This window comes from Dryas octopetala, chromosome 5 (genome assembly GCF_963921425.1).
Source record: "Dryas octopetala chromosome 5, drDryOcto1.1, whole genome shotgun sequence".
Taxonomy (NCBI): domain Eukaryota; kingdom Viridiplantae; phylum Streptophyta; class Magnoliopsida; order Rosales; family Rosaceae; genus Dryas; species Dryas octopetala.
In genome coordinates this window covers 8,265,044-8,284,607 of record NC_141370.1, presented here as the reverse complement: position 1 = coordinate 8,284,607, position 19,564 = coordinate 8,265,044, and the positions used below count along the sequence as shown (strand labels likewise).

General features: G+C 34.4%; 1 protein-coding gene across 3 annotated transcripts; it reads left to right on the top strand.

Moving 5' to 3' along the window:
* The first annotated feature begins 12,843 nt into the window (after window positions 1–12,843).
* On the top strand, window positions 12,844–17,910 carry PNSL4 (FK506-binding protein 16-2). Of its 3 annotated transcripts, none has more exons than XM_086245292.1 (5): window positions 12,850–13,506; window positions 14,527–14,619; window positions 16,828–16,884; window positions 16,989–17,057; window positions 17,466–17,910. In XM_086245292.1, exons 1-4 carry the CDS (start codon window positions 13,132–13,134, stop codon window positions 17,022–17,024), a joined length of 561 nt encoding a protein of 186 aa, XP_086101418.1. In that variant the 5' UTR covers window positions 12,850–13,131; the 3' UTR covers window positions 17,025–17,057; window positions 17,466–17,910. The 3 variants fall into 3 exon arrangements, with proteins under 3 accessions (XP_086101417.1, XP_086101418.1, XP_086101416.1); XM_086245290.1 differs by having other exon boundaries at window positions 12,854–13,506; window positions 16,828–16,888; XM_086245291.1 differs by lacking the exons at window positions 16,828–16,884; window positions 16,989–17,057 and having other exon boundaries at window positions 12,844–13,506.
* The last annotated feature ends 1,654 nt before the right edge of the window (window positions 17,911–19,564 follow it).

Genomic DNA, 19,564 nt, shown 5'->3' with positions numbered 1-19,564 from the left:
TGGTTATTCTTTTTCTAATTCTTTATGCCCCTTCTTGTTCTTCTCAATTTTCAACCTAAACTATAGGTATCTTAGCTTATATATCCTTCTTCCATCCCCTTTTTTACTAGAGAAAAAAAAAATTTCGACCTGATCGATCTAGAGATTTCTTCTTCTTGTTCCATCTTTTTTCGGCCTGAGTTACAAGTGATGATACATAACAAACACACCTATACACACTATATAGAAAAATGCCAAAATATATTAAATACAATACTAACAAATTTAAACCTACCATATTCCACTACCTCCAGTACTACTTCGAATAACCTCCCTTAACTACCAATAATCGATCACCATTGACACCCCCAAACAGTCACTAATTCCACTCACAATGACAAACGCCATTTCTCCAAAGCAAGCATTCTGATGTTAAACAAATAAATATGAACTTTATTTTTGGTGTTTTCACTTCCTAATTTGATTCTAAATTACAGATACCATTCATCTCAATTTTCAATTATTGATTTTCCAGAGTTAATTTAGCTTCCTTGGGTTTTTAGGTTATGCATTAGGCTGTTTTATTTCACTTGAATATATGATTGCATTTACCTTTTTTTCCTCCATTTCATCCATAGCTGGCTTGGTTTGGTGTTTGATTTGCTTACGGTTTAATTTCAGTTTGTTCAGCTAAATTTGAATCTTACTTAGAAACCACATAATATACAAAAACACAAACACGTACACTATAAGCCAGATTCCATGGTTTTCGGTTCAATCTATTATTGGTGTTCTTCATTAAATTCTAGAATCACATTCAAAAATTGCAACCATCCTTCATTACCGGCCAAGTCCAAATGTTTTTTCTCCTCCCCCTTCTATTGTCCCCCTCCCCTCCCATTCCCCTTCCCTTCCTCCTCCAGTCACCCTTCACTGCACCACCTCCCCCTGCCACACCCCCCTCCCCTCCCCTTCACCCACCCCTTATCACACCATCTCCCCTTGCCACACTCCCACCGTCACGCCCTGCCCCTCTGCCACATTCTCGACCCCCTGCAAGTTGGTTACTAGCCATTGCAAGCTAGTTCTCAAGCTCCGTATTTCTGGCCACTAACTTCACGATTCTCTTTCTTATATCGTCGAAAGTTTGAGATCAGGTGCTAGGCAGCATACACTACAAGTCCCACCAGACATGCAAAAAATGTTTTCTTCAAAATCTCTACGGCCATGTCAACTAGGTGGTGGATCAAAGAAATCACTTCCTTCAAATTTGCATTTGGGCGACCAATACACGGCCGCAAGGCCGAGTGTACGAATGATGATGTTGCGTGAAACTGACTTCTGGTCAGGTGACCGTGGACCGAGGAAGGAACATCCCTCGGTCGCAAAGGTTCTGATGCCTTGGCTGCAAGGACTTACGGTAGTGTGACTGTGGTTGGCATGACGGTGATACAGTGAGTGAATGTGAATGTGCGAGTAGTGGGTGCAAAATCAAAATTAAACAAATAACAATTAATTGTAAAAACGAAATCAAAACACGAGCAATCTTCAGAATTAATTGTAATAATACGAGTATGAACTGTAAAACGCATAATCTAACATTACTTTAATCTATGAAAGCAATAAATAAGCGATAAACTTTCTTATGCTGAATTTAAAGAACAAAAAAGTAAATCTAAACTAGCAATATGCGAATTAAAATACCATACTCATATTAATCCCAACAAAAATCGAAGAACATGAGGGTTTTTATCCTAAGTTCTTGAGAGAAACCATAAGATTTTCTCAAGAACACCTAAGAACTTAAAAGGAATTAAAAGAACATAGTAACAATGAAAGTCAGAAAACTAGGGTTTTTGTTGCATGTGATCTATGAGGTTTCTCTAGGGGTCAAGGTTGTGTTCTTGATGACTCAAAGCCTCTATTTATAGTGGAACAATCCTAACGGGTGCCTTGGATCCCAAGAGTTACAATCCTTTAAGAGGCCGTAACCGGCAAGAATCTTGAAAGGTTATGACTTCTGATCTTTTAAGGATACTTCGGTTCCTTGCTCGAGTGGTACCGAGGCGCACTCAGTGTGAATTGCCTAGCGCTCGGCGGTTGCAAATATATGCAACACGCATCTGCACCCTAAAACCTACATTTACAACCTAAAACATGTCATTTACAACCTAAAAAGTTGTATCTGCAACCTAAAAAAGGCATCTGAAAAGATAAAAAGATCAATCGATGCATCTGCAACCTAAAACTGCGCAGGTGCATATGCACATATAGATGTAGATGTATCTGCATACACAAGCCCTCAGTACCTTGCCAAGCGTTAGGTAGTGTATTTTTCCAGCCCTCGTGCGAGTACACAGATAAATTAGGTTGAAACTTAATTTTTTATTTGGTTGAATTTTCGGTTAAAAATCTTTCAAAAACTGGGTTTATGAGTAATTTATTATAAAAAGAAACATGCAATTGCCAACGTGTTTCAAGGAAGAAATGTGCAGAAGGTGGATAAGAACATTAATGGACACAACCTAACACTTAGGAGACATTCCTTGGAGGATCATCCTCGGTTGACATATGGATAAGGGCATGCAGCAACCCTAATTGTTCATGTATAAATAGGATAGCAAAAAAGAACTTCATATTGGACCAGTTCCCCACCCAGTTAACAATCAAACTAAACTAGGGTCATTCACACACCATTCACTCAATCACACACTTTGCAAGTTTCTAGCAAACTTGTTGGCACATCTGCAATACACATCAGTCAAGAGGTAAAGATTTTGCGCAATCAACTGCTTATTCTTAGGTTTAGCCAAATTTGCAGCCAAAGAAAAGGCAATAATGCATAATTATGTCTCCCACGTACTAAGCAACCTTTATATTCTCAAACATAAATCAAGCACTACTTTTATGTCTATATATATATATATATATATATATATATATATATATACAAGAATGCTCTCTAGTTAGTAAGTTAATACAAAACTAACCACCATATTGGGCCCACTGCACAATGTAATCTCAAAATATGAACCGTCCATTTTTTAGGCCCTACTTCAAAGATCATCCTTGTAAAAAATCTCTAAAATCGGAAGTCATTTAGTCATTTGATTATAATAACAACTATTTATATGCTTTTATCGAAAACACTGATCGTATATTTATTTGATCTCAATTAGATAACCAAATGATTTTCGATTTAGTTGATTTTTTGCAATGATGATCTTTGAAGTATGATCTAAATAATTGACGGTTCAGATTATGAGATTAGTTATGTGGTGGTCCAAAAAGCATGGCCTAAATATATAGAAGAGTGCTCTAAAACTAACTGGTTAGCAAGTTAATACGAAACTAACCATGCTTTTTGGACCACTACATAACTAATCTCATAATCCGAACCGTCAATTATTTCGGCCATACTTCAAAGATCATCATTGCAAAAAATCAACTAAATCATAAATCATTTGGTTATCTAATTGAGATCAAATAAATATACGATTAGTATTTTCGATAAAAGCATATAAATAGTTGTTGTTATAATCAAATGACTAAATGACTTCCGATTTTGGAGATATTTTACAAGGATGATCTTTGAAGTAGAGCCTAAAAAATGGACGGTTCAGATTTTGAGATTACATTGTGCGGTGGGCCCAATATGGTGGTTAGTTTTGTATTAACTTACTAACCAGTTAGTTTTAGAGCATTATTGTATATATATATATATATATATATATTCAACTTTCATAGAGAACATTAATATTAAACCTCTAAGCAACTAGTACGGTTCCTCCAACTACAACTGTTGTCAAAGTAAAATGCATTAGAGAATGCAAATTAATGTCCCATTTTTGGACTAATTAATCAGCTGAAGTCTTCCATGTCAATAAGATGCGTGGGGAAGGGGTAGTAAGGATTGTTGGAGTCATCATCCCCATCTTCATACTTTCCCTTGCCAGCAAAATTCTGCCACAAAACATTGGCGCATGGTCAGCAGGTCAAAGGAAATAATTAAAGTATGTCTCAATATATAAATAGTGCCTCAATGACATGAAATTTCATGTCATTATTCATTTACTACATTATTTTTCATAAAAATCATTTTTGACCTCTTTTATAGATCTTAGAAAACTTTAAATTATAAATGAAAATACCAAAAAATAAATAAATAAATAAAATAGATCTTGTATTCCCCTTCATATCACCATAGCCACCGTCAATTGTCCACCATTTCACCATAACAACTGTCCATCATTTCCTCATAACCACTATCCACCATTCATAAAGCCTAAAGGCAAACGCCCCAACAATGAAAACCAAAGAACAAATACAAACTAAAGACCGTAGCTATCCAGAAGCCAAGGTCAGCAACTCAAGTAGAATATAAGGAAGTAGATCATAAAAACAAAAGGGGAATTCAATTGCATTTAATTAAGAAGGAAAAATCAAATGAATTAAATAAATAAGAGATGATGTGAAAAGATTAATTAAATAAACAATGAAAAGTTAAAAACCTAAGCAAATGAAAGATGAATATAGGAATATAGGAATATGGAATTGGAAGGGTCGAAGAGAAGATATTGAATGAGAAAAATGGGTAACATGAACAGTAAAATTACTAGGAAATTACCAATTTGGTTAACTTATTGTTCACTTTGTCTTAGTTTGGTACACGAACTTTTTTCACCATTCTGATCCACGAACTTTTTGACGTTTTCCATTTTGGTCCATTCCATCAAAATTTCAAAAACATACGTTAAATGGAGGGGCAATATGATCCATTATGTCTCCTATTTTCTAGTTGTTCTTCTCAATTTTGACCCAACTTTTAACTTATCAAATCTCCACCGAATTCAGCATTCTTATACTAGTTTTGAAGCTATGAATCTCATATTTAAAACAATATAAAAAATATTCAAAACGGAGCTATAAAACTCGAGATAAATGATCACAAAGTAGGCTACCCGAAACTGTCCCATTTTTTAAGAAAATTTTCAGATTTTTGAAATTTCTTCCAACTTCAATTTTTTTCAAATTCAACACCTCAAATCAATTTCCTAGGCTACTAAAAACATGTTTAAAGTCTCTCAATCTATCACACATGCAACCTCAAACTGACCTAGAAATCAAGTTTCGGGTAACCTACTTTGTGAACATTTATCTCAAGTTTTATAACTCCATTTTGAATGTTTTTTATATGGTTGTAAAGAGGAGATTCATAGCTTCAAAACTGGTATAATATTGATGAATTTGGTGGATATTTGATAGGTTAAAAGTTGGGACAAAATTGAAAAGAAAAACTGGAAAACAGTGGACGAAATGGACCATTTTGCCCCCTCCATTTAACGTTTGTTTATGAAATTTTGACGGAATAGACAAAAATAGCAAATGTTAGAAAGTTTGTGAATCAGAATGGTGAAAAAAAAAAAAAAAGTTCGTAGACCAAACTAAGAAAAAATGAACAATAAGTAGACCAAATTGGTAATTTCCTCATTACTCTAAAGTCCATATATTTTACAGCCCTTAATGATAAATAAACTCTTCTAAAAGGTTACAATGTGGCAATTAGTAATAGCCATTTTTATGCTATAACACGAGTGAATGTAACTTCATAAGCTTGAATTGTGTATTTTATGTTGGTTTTATTAGTTTTTGATATGTTTATGTAAGAAAAGACATAAGGAATATTAATAAGTATCATTTTTATGCAGCTTCAAATAATTACTGTTGCACAGTGGCAATAACTGCCACTGACAGACAATGACAATTTTCGAGAGCTCGGTAAACACTACTGAGCAGTCAGTGAGTTCCGTGTCTCGTGCATTTCATTAAAGTGGACCGAGATGAGATTTAATGTAGCAAGTAGGCTGGGTTACCAACCTTATTTGTGAACTTGACCTTTTTTAAGAAAAAAAAAAAAAACCCTTAGATGAATTAGGATATGGATTTTGGAGGGATAAGATGGTTTTTTAATAAAAAAGTTTAATTTGATATAATGATGTATATAATCACCAAAAAATTAAAGAGTGATGTGTACCATTTAATTTTATCACATCTTATTAAGGCACAAGATTTAAGCCTCAAATATTTTGTCATTAGTTATAATGGAAAAGTTAGTTTTTTTTTTTTTTAGTTGGGGGAGGGGAGATCAAACTTAATTAAGTGCAGAGTGGGAATTTCACAAACCTTCCAACTGGGCTACCCAACAACTACAATGAAAAAGTTAATTAGGTACTAACTTTATATATATATAAATTATTATTCCCTAAAACTCATGAATAAGATCGTCCCCTAATATTTTGGTACTTATCTTAGAGTATCTTCAAGAGATTGATTACCTAAACCATTGTACTTAGCTATTTTAGCCCATTTTGTTTTAAAATCTTTCTCCAACAGATTAGCTATTACCTTAGCTATTATATGATTTTCTTTTTGGTTAGTTAAATGTGGCTTAGAGGAGAGAATTACCTCATAGAATTTGCTTGCTTTTGTTGAGAATTTAGTTGATATTTTGGTGACTTATGTAGTGTAGTGACTTCTCTGGAGCTCTGCTGGTGGTTGTTGTCCTGGTTTGTGGTTGGCTCTTGTGGTGTTCTTGGTGTGATTCTGGTGTGGTGGTGGTGAGGCTGTGGTGGTTGGAGGGCTGGCTTTGGATTTTGGTTAGGGCTAGCTTTGGGAGATTTTGTTGTCATTTTTGGTCTGTTGATGTCGTTCTTCACTTTCTTGTTTGTAGTTTACTGTGTTTTGTTTGTTTGTTGGGCTATGCCCTTGTTTTGGTTTCTGCCCAGGTTTGGGCTTATGTAATGTGGGCTTGCCTTTTGGGTTTTTAATCCATTTATTCTTTTCGACCAAAAAAAGAAAGAAATGAAAAACCCTAAATAATTGTAGACACTAAAAAATAAGCAAAGAGGATCCAGATCCTAAAAATGAAGCATATATGTGGAGTAGAAATGGTTCCCTATTACAACTTAATTGGTACCTCAGGATGATAGCTATATACTGTAGGCCACCCTCGGGCTTCTTGGGCTGCCCGTGCCAGCTGCTCATGATGGCTTGATCTTAATCCCTGTGCCTATTATTAACATATTTAATTCTCAGTGCTTAATTAATCAACAGTTTAATTAATAACAAGTAATTTACAAACAGAACAGATCAATTAAAAGATATGATTAAGAAATGAAAGAGTGACACGTACTGGTTAATGGAAAATCTTCAACAACGCATACATTAATTAATTTATATTTAATACTGGCAATACTACATATATACTCTTGGAAACCTTTCTCCAAATCCTATATTTGCATTTGGCGACAGATTTGGCTTCTTTTGTTTTTTCTGTTACGTTAGAGAGAATCGCACTCTTAGCCTATTTTTATTTTTATTTATTATTCTCTATTCTCTTTTTTTTTTTCTTTTTTTCTTTTTTTTATCATTTAAGCTAATCAGGGTAATATCACCCTAAGGGCCCTGAGGACTTAGTTTTGGCCTTAGTTACCTATTTTGCTTATTATATGTACATAATTAAGGATATGCATGAAAAATCATGACATGCACGCGCATAGTAACCACAAAAATAAAAATACTAATTAAGATCGAAGCTCTTAGGGTGATATAATTAATTACCTGCACCGAGTTGTGAGAATGTGCGACATTATTCTTATGATGCGATCGCATCTTGTCTGCTCCAAGGGGCGCCTGGTAACCCTGTATTAGCCACAAAATTTAAGACAGCATATATGTGCTTTAGTAATTAAACATTGTTGAAAAGTTTTTCTTGTCAAACAATCTAATTATCAGTATCAACCATTAATCATATTGACTCTTACTAAATCAATCTCTAAATTCACAATAACATAATATGTCAGATAGTAAGAGAATCTACTTTACTCAAACATTACTTATAATTACTGGTGAGTTAATTAACTTTGTCTAGCTTTAAACTACTAACAGTTCTGTATTATCTTGATTTTGGTCCCTATAGTTTGTTATTTATGTCAAATTTCACTAAGGTCCGTATAGTATCAATGATGTCAATTTAGTTCATATAGTTTTCTAACGATTTTCATTTGAGGCCATGTATTCCTTAATTTCGTTAATTGGCCACGTTAATAAAGGACACATTACACAAAATAAAGGTATTTTAGACTTTTTAAATGAGACCGGCCACTTCATTTTATTTAACACCCCACCATTTCACTCAACAATTTAATTAAGATTTAGGATCGCAAATCAACCTAACCCAAAAAATCTGATTTGCAACCCCATATCACAAATTGTGGAGTAAAATCACAAGATGTTAACTAAAATGAAGTGAAAATTAATTAATGTAGCATATATATATGCATACTGCTGGCCTGCTGCCTAAGATTCCAGGTCCCGGATGTGGCCGTACTGAGCAGCCGGCACTGCATGTGCCAACCATGAGCCGCTGGTTTTGTATGAGTGATTCCTTAATGTTGCCACCCTTGCCAATATCCTAATTATTTGAACAAACACATGCATATTACACCAATTAATTAATTATATATACAGCTTAATTTGTTCATCATCTGAGATTTATAATTAATTATCCTTTATTTGTGCAATTTGTAATGAATTACCTGCATTGGATTAATATTGTTAGAGGGTGATGAGGTCTGGACTTTGTATGATATTTCATCTGGAAACCTCTTCCTGCAAGAGAGGCAAAGTAAAGGCCAAAAAAACAAAACAAAACAAAATTTGAGAGACAGAGAGAGCACTAACGTGACTAGAAGGGGCTGTGAAGTTGTCCCATTCCAGTTGCTTTCTTTTGTAGGAAACTGTGCAGCAACATGAGGGTCCCTAACTGCCTTCTCCTATTTATGTGAAAAGACCAAAACCACTCTCATCATCTGATTCACCTTAGTAACAAAATTTTCATTTCGATTTTTTATGAAATTATGTTGATGATGTGCTAAAAACGATATATATATATATATGGAAAGTAGACCAATATTAAAGTGGAAAATAAGATATGTCCTACCTTTCTCTCCATGGATCTGTTGGCCACGCTTTTTCTCTGTCTGAGAGGCTAATCCAAATTTTCAAACAAAGCAAATCATGCATACTAATATAATTGGTTAATCCAAATTAAATTTTCTAGCACAAATAATGATATTTTAGGAATTAGTTTTTCCTTTTGAGGTTACACTTGATATATATATATACTTGTTAAAGATGAGCTACAATGAGTAAGCGATGAAGAGGAGCGAGGAATTAGCCAAAGATTAGAATATATTAAGCGTTCGATTTCCTCTAATGAACTAACAGAAAGCTAGTCCATTCCAACATGAACGAGATATATCACTAGAATTTGAAGCTGCTGGCCGGATGTTGCATGTCAGAACCAAAATGATCCATCTCATACGTTTTCATAATATATATATAAACTAAATTGAACTTTAAAATACAAATTCGTCAAATTTATCTGTTGTTAATTGCAAACCAAGTCTTCAAAACAAAATCTATCAACTGCCATTTTGCACAATATATATACACACACAATATTAAGAGAAGGTATTTGGATTCTCTAAACAATATATCTTACTAGTCCTTTTTTATTAAAATCGAAAAACTCTTATCAATTAAAATTTGATAAATAAAAAAATTATTAAAATGTTCTTAACTATATAACAGCCTTAACGATTTTAACGGTCAAAATCAAATGTTAGTTAATTATCACGTACATAACAACAAAACGACTAGTGACACGTACATGTGTATACACACAGAAAATCTATGGGCCGGCCTAACTGTTTTAACGGTAGTGTTACTATTTATTTAAAATAGATTACATATATCACGCGCAATTTATTCTTTTTATAGTGAATAATTAAAATCAACAGAAAGATAAAAATGTTTCATATATTTTATAATTATTAGATTACAAATCTAGAAATAATGGGGAAAAAAAATTTATTTCTTCCATACAAAATGAGAGAGAGAGAGAGAGAGAGAGAGAGAGAGAGAGAGAGAGAGAGAGAGAGAGAGAGAGAGAGAGAGCACCTTCACTGATGGCAGGGAAGTTAACGGGGAAGTACTCTTAAAATTACTCAATGATAGAAAACGTGAGAAAATATAAATGAAATTTATGGAGGAAGAATGACTTGTTATTGTTTTCAAGGCATAAAAATTAATTGAAAACCAATCTGGGTATAGTAATGGCAGAAGATTACGATCTAGTTGGAAAGGAAAATAGATGAGTTAATGTGGCTAGTACGTGGATACGGACTTGCAATGAAGAGGGTGTGAAAACTTGAAATGTATCTTGAGGCTTTCAGATATATGCTCTAAAGGGCCTGACATTTTTTGAGTCAAAGAGAATTGGCTCATTAGTGTACGTTGGTCAAATATTATACTCATAAACTGCAGTAAGCTAGCTAGATTACTTGCTTAAAGGAGATAGATTATGTGGAAATTAATACTCAAATCTGCTTTCATGCTATACAGATTAGGTATTAATTAAAGGCATTTTATACAAGAACAGGGTTGCAGACTTGTAGATTTATAACTTGGAGAAAACTTATCTATTCTCATGTTGTAGTGATGTGACATCCCTTGAAGAGAGAGATAGAGATAGAGACAAGAGATGAGAGAACGAGAGTGAGGAAAGAGAGAGAGCCAATGAAAGAGGGTGGAGATACCATGTGGTATCACATAGAGGGATAGATAATTCTTCTCTGATAACTTTATATATAAAAATAACTTTGAAGAAACACATGTGCAAGAATGGCTATTTGTACTAGCTCAACTGCCCACCAGCTTGTGTACTATTTCTCTAGTATATTTTGGATTCTCTATTAATTCTGTAATTCATATAAAAAAAACTTACCTCTATAATAGGAATAGAGGATGACTTAGTATCCCATGAGATATGTTTTATCTTAAAATTAGAGAAAGTTTTATATGATGAAGTATAAAAGCATATGTGTCATCATGGTTCTTGAATTGAGATACAAAATCAATCATATCTCTGTTACATAGAAGTTTCTCTCATTCATATAATGTGGATCTTGGTGGGACCCACAAAATGTTACAAATAACATTATTTCATAGGATTAACTATAGCAATAGTCCATAAACTTTCCCTCAATTCTCATTTTGGTCATCAAATTTGTTTTTTACATTCTAAATACCTCAAATATTTTCACGCTTTCTATTTTAGTCCATTTTGTCAATTTTGTTTGATTTTCTGTCCAAATTACAACTTTTTTGGGGTGAAATGGTTAGCCCATCGATCTATCTCTTTCTTTCTTTGTAATCTCTGCTGGAATGAATTTGTGGAAGGCTGGAAGCATAGACTTGTGATTGCAATCCTTGAAACTGGAATTCATATTTTTTTGGTCAAAAAAAACATTTCATAAAGAGGGGCGCGCGCAAAGGCCAAAAGCAGAACATCAACTACTTCTTAACTTTGACTAGAAATCAAACAGAGAAATCTAGCAGAAAGAAAGCTAGCCATTAAAAAACAACCACAACATGCAGCAGACAGAGATGATTATGCAGCAACTCCATGAGGACAAAGGAGACCATCTCGAGCGAGCTTGAACACTGCTTGTTGATTCATCCTTTATATCAAGTACATGCATTATAGGAATCAATTGCAGATTGATGATTTCGCCCTTCTGTCCATGAGAGTGCACTCTCAAAGCTTCCATTTGAATTTGCCTCTGAAATTACCCAAAAAAAAAAAAAAAAACGTAGTGAACAAGACTTCAAGAGCCAAGAGGGAGAACGGTGGTGTTTGGTTGTTGGGTTTTAAAGGTTAAAACATAAGGTGGAGTACGTGTTTGGTTGCTTGGCTAGAAATGTTAAAAAATGTCCAAATTAATGGCAAAACTATGTTTGGACACCTAGATAATAAGAGCAAGATCGAGGTCATGACTCATGAGGCCTCATATATAAGTCATAACCCAAGTATTTCCCTTATAATATTAATGACCGAATATAAATAAAAGAGTGATCAATGATCAATTTCTCTCAAAACATAAAATTTTTATAACTACTTTAATCAAAAGAAAAAAATTTATAATTGCTCCTTCTACATCAATTAAACCATGTCTTGGACAAATATACACAAAATTTTAGGGAAAAAAACTAGGATTAATTATAGTTTAGTCCTTATGTTTCACTTTTAGACTAAAGCTTTGTGGGTTTTTTTTTTTTTTTTTTTCTAAATAAATTCATTTCACCACTGCCACATTCCCTCTTTTTTTTTTTTTTTTTTAATATTCAGTGCTAGCGCTGCAACAAGCGCTCGCCGCTGCTTCCTCCTTTCTTTGTAGAAATTTGTGAAAGCTGCATGTTAGGTTATAACCTTGAAATTTTAGGCAAAGCTCAAAATTCCAGAGTTAAAATCTAATATAAAACCAGTGTCAATCACTCGAAGGAGAAGAAAAAATGAACTGTCGAGTGCCTAACGCTTGGAATCCATGAAAAAAAAACTGCGGCCGTACATTTATAAGAGTTTAGTTAGAATTTTAAAAGCTAAGATTAACACCTAATAGTGTTATGTCATGGCTACCCTAAGTAATCAAAAGAAAAAAACAAATTTTAGTCTTGATTGTAATACAATGCAGTCTCTCCGTCATCCTATGTTCTGAATCATGGTCGGGTTTGAAATTTAATCCACCCTAGTATGATTCTTGAGGTCTACTCCTTAATTTATAGCATCTATTGAATCATAGGAGTTTGTTCTTTAATCACGTAATCTAGCCAAAGATTCTTTAATCTAAACATCGATAGCCTACATTTCTCCTATTACCATAGTTTTTGCGTCATGTGTTTGCAATTCACTTGGTTAGGTTATCAATGATCATAAGACACTTAATCTCCTATTATTAGAGGAAGTCTTGAGTTTTGATTGATCTAAAAAAAATACTTTGATCGGCTTTCCCGTTTTCTTTTCAGAAAACTGGGTGGGATGGGTAAAGCGCGATCCAACTCTTATCCAAATTTAACGGCCCAGATGTAGCCCAAGCAGGCCCCATCGTATCCGCTCTTCGTTCCCACTCAAAGCACAAGAGTCGTTAGCAGTTAGCATTTTTGCAAAGCCATACAACTCCCAAAGCTCCAGATAGCGTATACAAACTCCATTTTTATTTTTATTTTTAAATAAAAAAATAAAGAAAAAAAATGACAATCTCTGCTCTTACCATTACAACTACAAAGCCCCACGCCCATATTCAAAGCCTTAATCCCAAAACCCCATTCTCCTCCAAACCCACTTCGTCTTGTTCATGCTCTTGTTCGTCAACCACTGAAAACCATCCAAAGGTATCTTGGGCTTCAAATACTGTGGCTAAGAAGTGTTTATTCGATGTGGGTATTGGTCTGTTGGCAGCTTCAGTTGTGGCATTGTCACCAATGGAAGCTAATGCGACAAGAATTGAGTACTACGCCACTGTGGGAGAGCCTTTGTGTGAGTTGAACTTTGCTCGTTCTGGGCTTGGTTTCTGTGATGTTTCTGTTGGGTCTGGTGTGGAAGCTCCTCGTGGAGAGCTCATCAATGTGAGTTTCCTATTTCCAGTTTTTGGTTTGTTTTGCAACTGTTGTGTCTTCTTGGTTTTGTTTGTGATTGTGATTGTGATTGTGTGTAATTGGGCAATTTGAAGTTTTGGTAGTTGTTAATGAATATCAAACACAATGGCTATCCAAAAAATCTTGAAGCTGGAACATTAAAGACATAAACTCTGGGAAAGATACAAGTGAAGTTATTGTGTTTCAAAAAATTTAACCATTGATGTCCTTTGGGTCATATATACACCAAGACAAAACAAATTGAATGGCCTACTGTAAATTAAATCTAAAACATTTGTCATCAGAATCTGGAAAATATTTGTAGGATCTGTTTGGTACAGAATTTTGTTCCTGAGCATGACATTATACGTATATTTTCCCCCTTGTTAAGCAGTTCAAATTCTCTTGATTCATATTCTTCTTATCTATTCTCAAGACACCTTAATACTTTTATTATATGCCTTGAGTATGTTGTTAATTTGTTATGATAATATCCAGAAACCTGTGGACCTTCTCAAGCCCTCCATCTAATGCTGGTTGTTGCATTGAGAAAATACTCTCTCCTCATTGTTTGACACTTTTGAATTCCCACTCGCTTATACTACATTTGGTTGCTCAAATTACTTTCATGAGTATATCTTCTTGGTGTAACTGTTTGATGTGAAAAATTTAAGCTGTTAGGAGACAAACTTGACAAGCTCAGCTTAACAATATACCCTAGCATTCTCCCTTGAAGGCCTACGCAAATTAAACAAAACTGACTGGGTGTTAAGGTACACATTCAGGACATAAATGATAAGAATGGTGTACCAAAGTTTTGGGTCAAATTTATAACCAACCTTTAAGTTGATCCAAAGTGGCATGCTATCAATACCCTGTTACATATCCATTGATCTGAATAACTTAAGTTATGATATGCCCAACAATTAATGTTTATCAAGTACAAATTAATAACACACACTAACACACATAGGTTGATAGGCTCACAATAATCTGTTTTCCCAAATGCAGGTTCACTATACTGCAAGATTCGCTGATGGGACAGTCTTTGACAGCAGCTACAAACGTGGTAGACCTCTCACTATGCGGATTGGTGTTGGCAAGGTGTGAGATTGTCTTAAATAATTAATAATTATCCACCTTACTGCAAATTATTAGATGAAATAGTATCTCTTCATTTCCCAGTTGACATTAATCGCACATGGAGGTTTTAAATCTAGGATCACACTGCTTAATGAGCATAAAAGCCACAGAATAATCATAAGTGGAAATGATTCCTAGATATGTTACAGTTATCAACATGTTATATCGTCATATCCCATCTTCACTACTTATATTATGTATGCACTTTTCTTTCGGTGAACTGCTGATTCTCTGTTCTGAGATTGTTTTGTATTTTTCTTTTCTATTTTTCGGCCATTTTGCTTACTTGTGTTCACTTTATGTTACTCTTTTAACAGAAGAATGTGTTCTGTTAGATAAATTGCAAGTGCATATGGGCGCAGTGTATGCATCGTCTACACTTCTCCAACTTGCCTTACAAAGAAATTGATAGTTTATTTAATTAAACTTCTCAGTATAAGAATATTTATCTCCCTATTGCAGTAATTGCAGTGATTGTATTTCACTTTGACTGGACAAATGTTAGGATTTCAAGACATGAAAATTTTCATCTTGGAAAACTGTGACGTTGTCTTTCTTCTTTCGTCATCATCTTCATATGCTTCCTTCTCTTTGTGCGATATTTATCTCATCATAGTTACTATTCATTTGTTTTGACCTTGTCCTTATCTGATCATTGTCACTCGTGCTGATCCTTTTTTTTTTTTTTTTTTAAAGACTTCTTGTAATTCTTGTGAATTGCTGAAAAATTTTCTCATATCCAGGTTTATTAGCACTCCTGTTGATATTCATGTTTATAAGTAGATTATAGTGCTGAGCCTGAGAAAATGAGGCAGGACAAAGACTGCTCCAATACCAATTGATATTAGACAGAGAGAAACTAGAGATGGTAGAGGGAATAGAGGGAAGAGATAGAAAAAAAGAGATACAAGGAGTAGAGTAAAAGAAAATTAGGATAAAATCAAATAAAAATTAATAATCAATTTCAATTAATGTTCCAGAAGTTTCCATAATCTATTACAGTAAGGCTCAGGTCTCACACTGAAATGCGGGATAAGAATGGGAGCGAACACTTACAATAAATACAATCTTTTTCTTCTTGTATCCCATTATCATTCTCCCATTTTTGTAGTAAACTCGATTTCAAGTTTTGCAATGTTGAATTATAAGTTAACATTAGAAACTTGGAGTTTCAACCAATTTCTTTCCAGCCACAATTAAATTGAGCATGAATGATAAAATCAATAGTTGAGAAAGCGTTTGTGATGCATCCATCGTCATTCTATCCTAGTTGGAGAAAACTCGATCCCGAGTTTTGTAATATTGAAGTAAAACCATTAGCAAGCTTGGAGTTTCACTCAATTACTCCCGTAATTCTAAACGCACCAAAGTCAGCAGCAAAGAAATCTTCTTTTTCAGTAGCTGATTGATCAAGAATGATAAGGTCAATATATAGTTGACAAGGTTTCTATGATAAGCTCATTAAAGGGGTTGATTTCTTCCTTGGTGTTTTCCTCTGCACAATAGATTCCATGTCATCTATTTCTTAGACTTTAGAAGTTTCCTTGCTATGTTTGAAGTCTGCATCACACTCTTCTACTCTTGCATAAACTCAACATTATCTTCTGCTATTACAATATCCACAGTTTTTGTTTCTTCATTATGTTTTATCTCTTCGTAGTGGGTTGAAGATATAGGAAGGGAAGATTCCTGCTTAGTCTCTTGTTTGAGCTTTTCATCCTTGAACAATAAAGAGATTATCAAATCCCTAGGACATCTAGGCTTTGTTCACTCCGAAGAATCTTCCCCTCCTATCACAATAAGGCCCAAATTATTAGCAATAAACTAAATCAATAATTAACTCCTAATTCTAGTTCTGCAAAATATAATTAAGTAGCCTAGTTTTGAAGCTTGTTACCTTACTTGGATAAATACTATTTTTTATTTTGTATTCATCATAACCTAAGCTGCCAAAGACTCTAGGAAACCAAAAGTATTGTTAAAAACTAAAAACGAATACATATAATTGTGGACCTAAGAAATGCTCAGTTTTCATTGGGTACGTTTCTGTCGAAGTAATTTCCCCTTCTATACCCTTGAGATTAAACAATAGACAAAAAACTATCAAAAGTGTAGAAATTTCTTCTCCATGCCCTCGTTCATGTATATTCACTATATTTTGGTGTCCAGGTCATTAAGGGATTGGATCAAGGAATTTATGGGGGTGATGGTGTTCCTCCAATGCAAGTAGGTATGACTTTAAAGCTGGTTATTGTTTTATATGTTACTTCTCATTTGCGAAAAACAAAACAAAAGGTAAAACAAATCTTCACCCAACAAATATTGCACAGGGGGAAAACGTAAGCTTCATATTCCTTCACATTTAGCATATGGGCCAGAACCTGCAGGATGCTTCGCAGGTGAGGTTTTATTATATTTGAAACTCCATATCTTCACCCTTTAGTTTTTCTTGCTCATAGTATCTTGGCTCTTATCATTAGCTAAAATCATAAACTATAAATACGTTACTAAATCACAATCATCTTCATTATGTGTGTATGTGTGAAAATACGATATGCTATCAGTTGACTTTGGGGACACTGAAATATATTTATTATTGATATTTGCTTTCATAATGTCATTAACATGAACTGGATTTAATGAAGTTCAGTCAACGCTTGGGTGGATGCTGAAGTTGATGGTATCATAATGATATATGTATTCTTTCTTAATATGTGACATTTCTAATTTATCCCCTGAGTATGAGGAGAAAATGAGCACACACTGTCCATCGTTATGATAATCATTCAGAATGTTAATATTTGTAGGTGACTGCAATATACCTGGCAATGCTACTCTTGTCTACGATATTAATTTTGTTGGTATCTACTCGGGAAATAGAGCAAAGTGAAGAAGTCCAAATTTATTTGACAACAAATAGATAGGAAACCTATGAGATCAAGCGCGTCTCCTGACTTCCCTGAATGTAAAGCTTCCATTTTTAAATACAAGTTGAGACAGAAATCGAAGTAATCATACGTATCTGAGAGCACCTTCTTTTTGTACACTTGGCTTGCAAATCGAAGATCTGTCTCTGAATAAAGTTGATATAGCCTCCGGATTCTATATTGTGAAACTGGTTGCATCACAACCCCTGCCTATTTCATTCTACATTCTACATTCCTTTTTATGTATATAGCATTAGGTTTGTGGAACATGTGAAGACTCTTATTAATGAAAATAATTGTCTTCTGTGGTTTAAGCAGTTCAAAAGATTAGCTTATTCCTGATTTGAGTACTGATATGTATAAAGGTAGGCTATTAGTTGTTTCATCTCATAAAGTGATCAACCTCAATCTTAAAGCACAGACAGATGACAGTTCAATTCTCTCCAGGGTCTTGCTGAAAATTTCAAGAAACGCAAACCCCTGTGATTAGCTAGTCTAGATTAGGGGCTAGAGCTCATGCTTTGGTTTTAGCTATACACTGAAGCCCGTACCATAAGGGTCACATGATGTTGGGTGATTAATTGGGAGGTACAGTGCGCTGGCCACAGATGCATGCAGGAAAAGGCAAAAATTTCAATGGTCCTACCCTAAACATCTCTTGCTGCAATATTCTCATAGGTCTATTTTTCTGCCTGATTGGATTGGGGTGATTGGTTAGATATTTGGCGTATGGCATGATACTCCAATTTATATCTCACCATGAATACTGGCAAAAGGTGTCTCAGAATGCATGCCAATAGGAAGAAGACTATGATGATCCCAAACCAAATGTTTCAGATTGCTTTATGGTTAGATATGTTGCTTGCTGAGACCATGGCTTTTCTCTTGAATATCCAAATTTTCCTAAAATGGGCATAGTGTTCTGAAACCTCACTGATTAGCTGCTATCCCATTACTGACACTGATTTGGTCACCTTTATTAAAAGGGCAATAAGTGCCTGTGGGTTATTCAACTTATTCTCAGCTGGCCTGTCTTGGAGCTTGGATCTGGAATTGTTTTTTTTTTTTTTTTTTCTGGAGCAGTTGATCATCTAGATTTATACAACAATATATGGTTGTCTTTGTCCAGTTGGTATGCAACATAAATTATATACATCATACAGTCATGATATACAATATGCTGGTTTGTATGCATGTTCTCTTGTCAATTTTCCCTCTCAAATTCCACATCAATGCCACAAATGGAGGACATTACTGCTGTAAGTGGATACATATAGAAGGAACTGACCTAATTAATTGGTAATTACTTTTGGGGAATATATATTTTGGGCCATTAGTTTTGATTTCTTTCCACCTTGGCCTTCTATGTTCTGTTGAACTGTGGCTTTTGTGCCTTTGTCCTACAATTTTACTTACTAACTTCAACTATGGTGTACAATACCACCACACTCATCATCTGTCACATGTTACACATATTAACTATGGTTAAACTTTTATAATAAATACAACCACATAATTTAACTATGATTAGTCATGATCTAAGATGTGGTGCAGTGGTGCACCATAGTTAAAGGTGGAGCAAAATTGCACCCTTTTTTCCTGTCAAATAACATTATACTAAAAAAAAAAAAAAAAAGCTTGTGTTTTGGGCACTTGGGCTTAAGATGCTTATACCTTATAGTTTCTGTTTTTTTTTTTTTTTTGGCTGAATAAGATGCTTTTAGTTTCAATTTTCAGGATTGTTGGTGAGTTAAATATGTTTAAAACCAAATTATGAAGTGGGGTTGAGGGTTGAGCCTTTAAGGGCAGGTATTGCTTTATGAAATCTAGGTATGCATATGAAACCGTCTTTACGCTTCCTCTGGATCAGTGAAAGCATGCAGAAAGAAAAGAGAAAAAGTTCAAAGGGAAAGAAAGCTGATTCCTTCATTCTTCATGTTTTGGTTGAGTAACCGAAAAGAAGGATTTGCTTTTTTCCT

Excerpts from the sequence above, each read along its gene's own strand:
- PNSL4 (XM_086245290.1), top strand. The coding sequence starts at position 13,132 with ATGACAATCTCTGCTCTTACCATTACAACTACAAAGCCCCACGCCCAT. Across the intron at positions 13,507-14,526 it reads CTCGTGGAGAGCTCATCAAT|GTTCACTATACTGCAAGATT; the intron begins GTGAGTTTCCTA and ends TCCCAAATGCAG. Across the intron at positions 14,620-16,827 it reads TGCGGATTGGTGTTGGCAAG|GTCATTAAGGGATTGGATCA; the intron begins GTGTGAGATTGT and ends TTTGGTGTCCAG.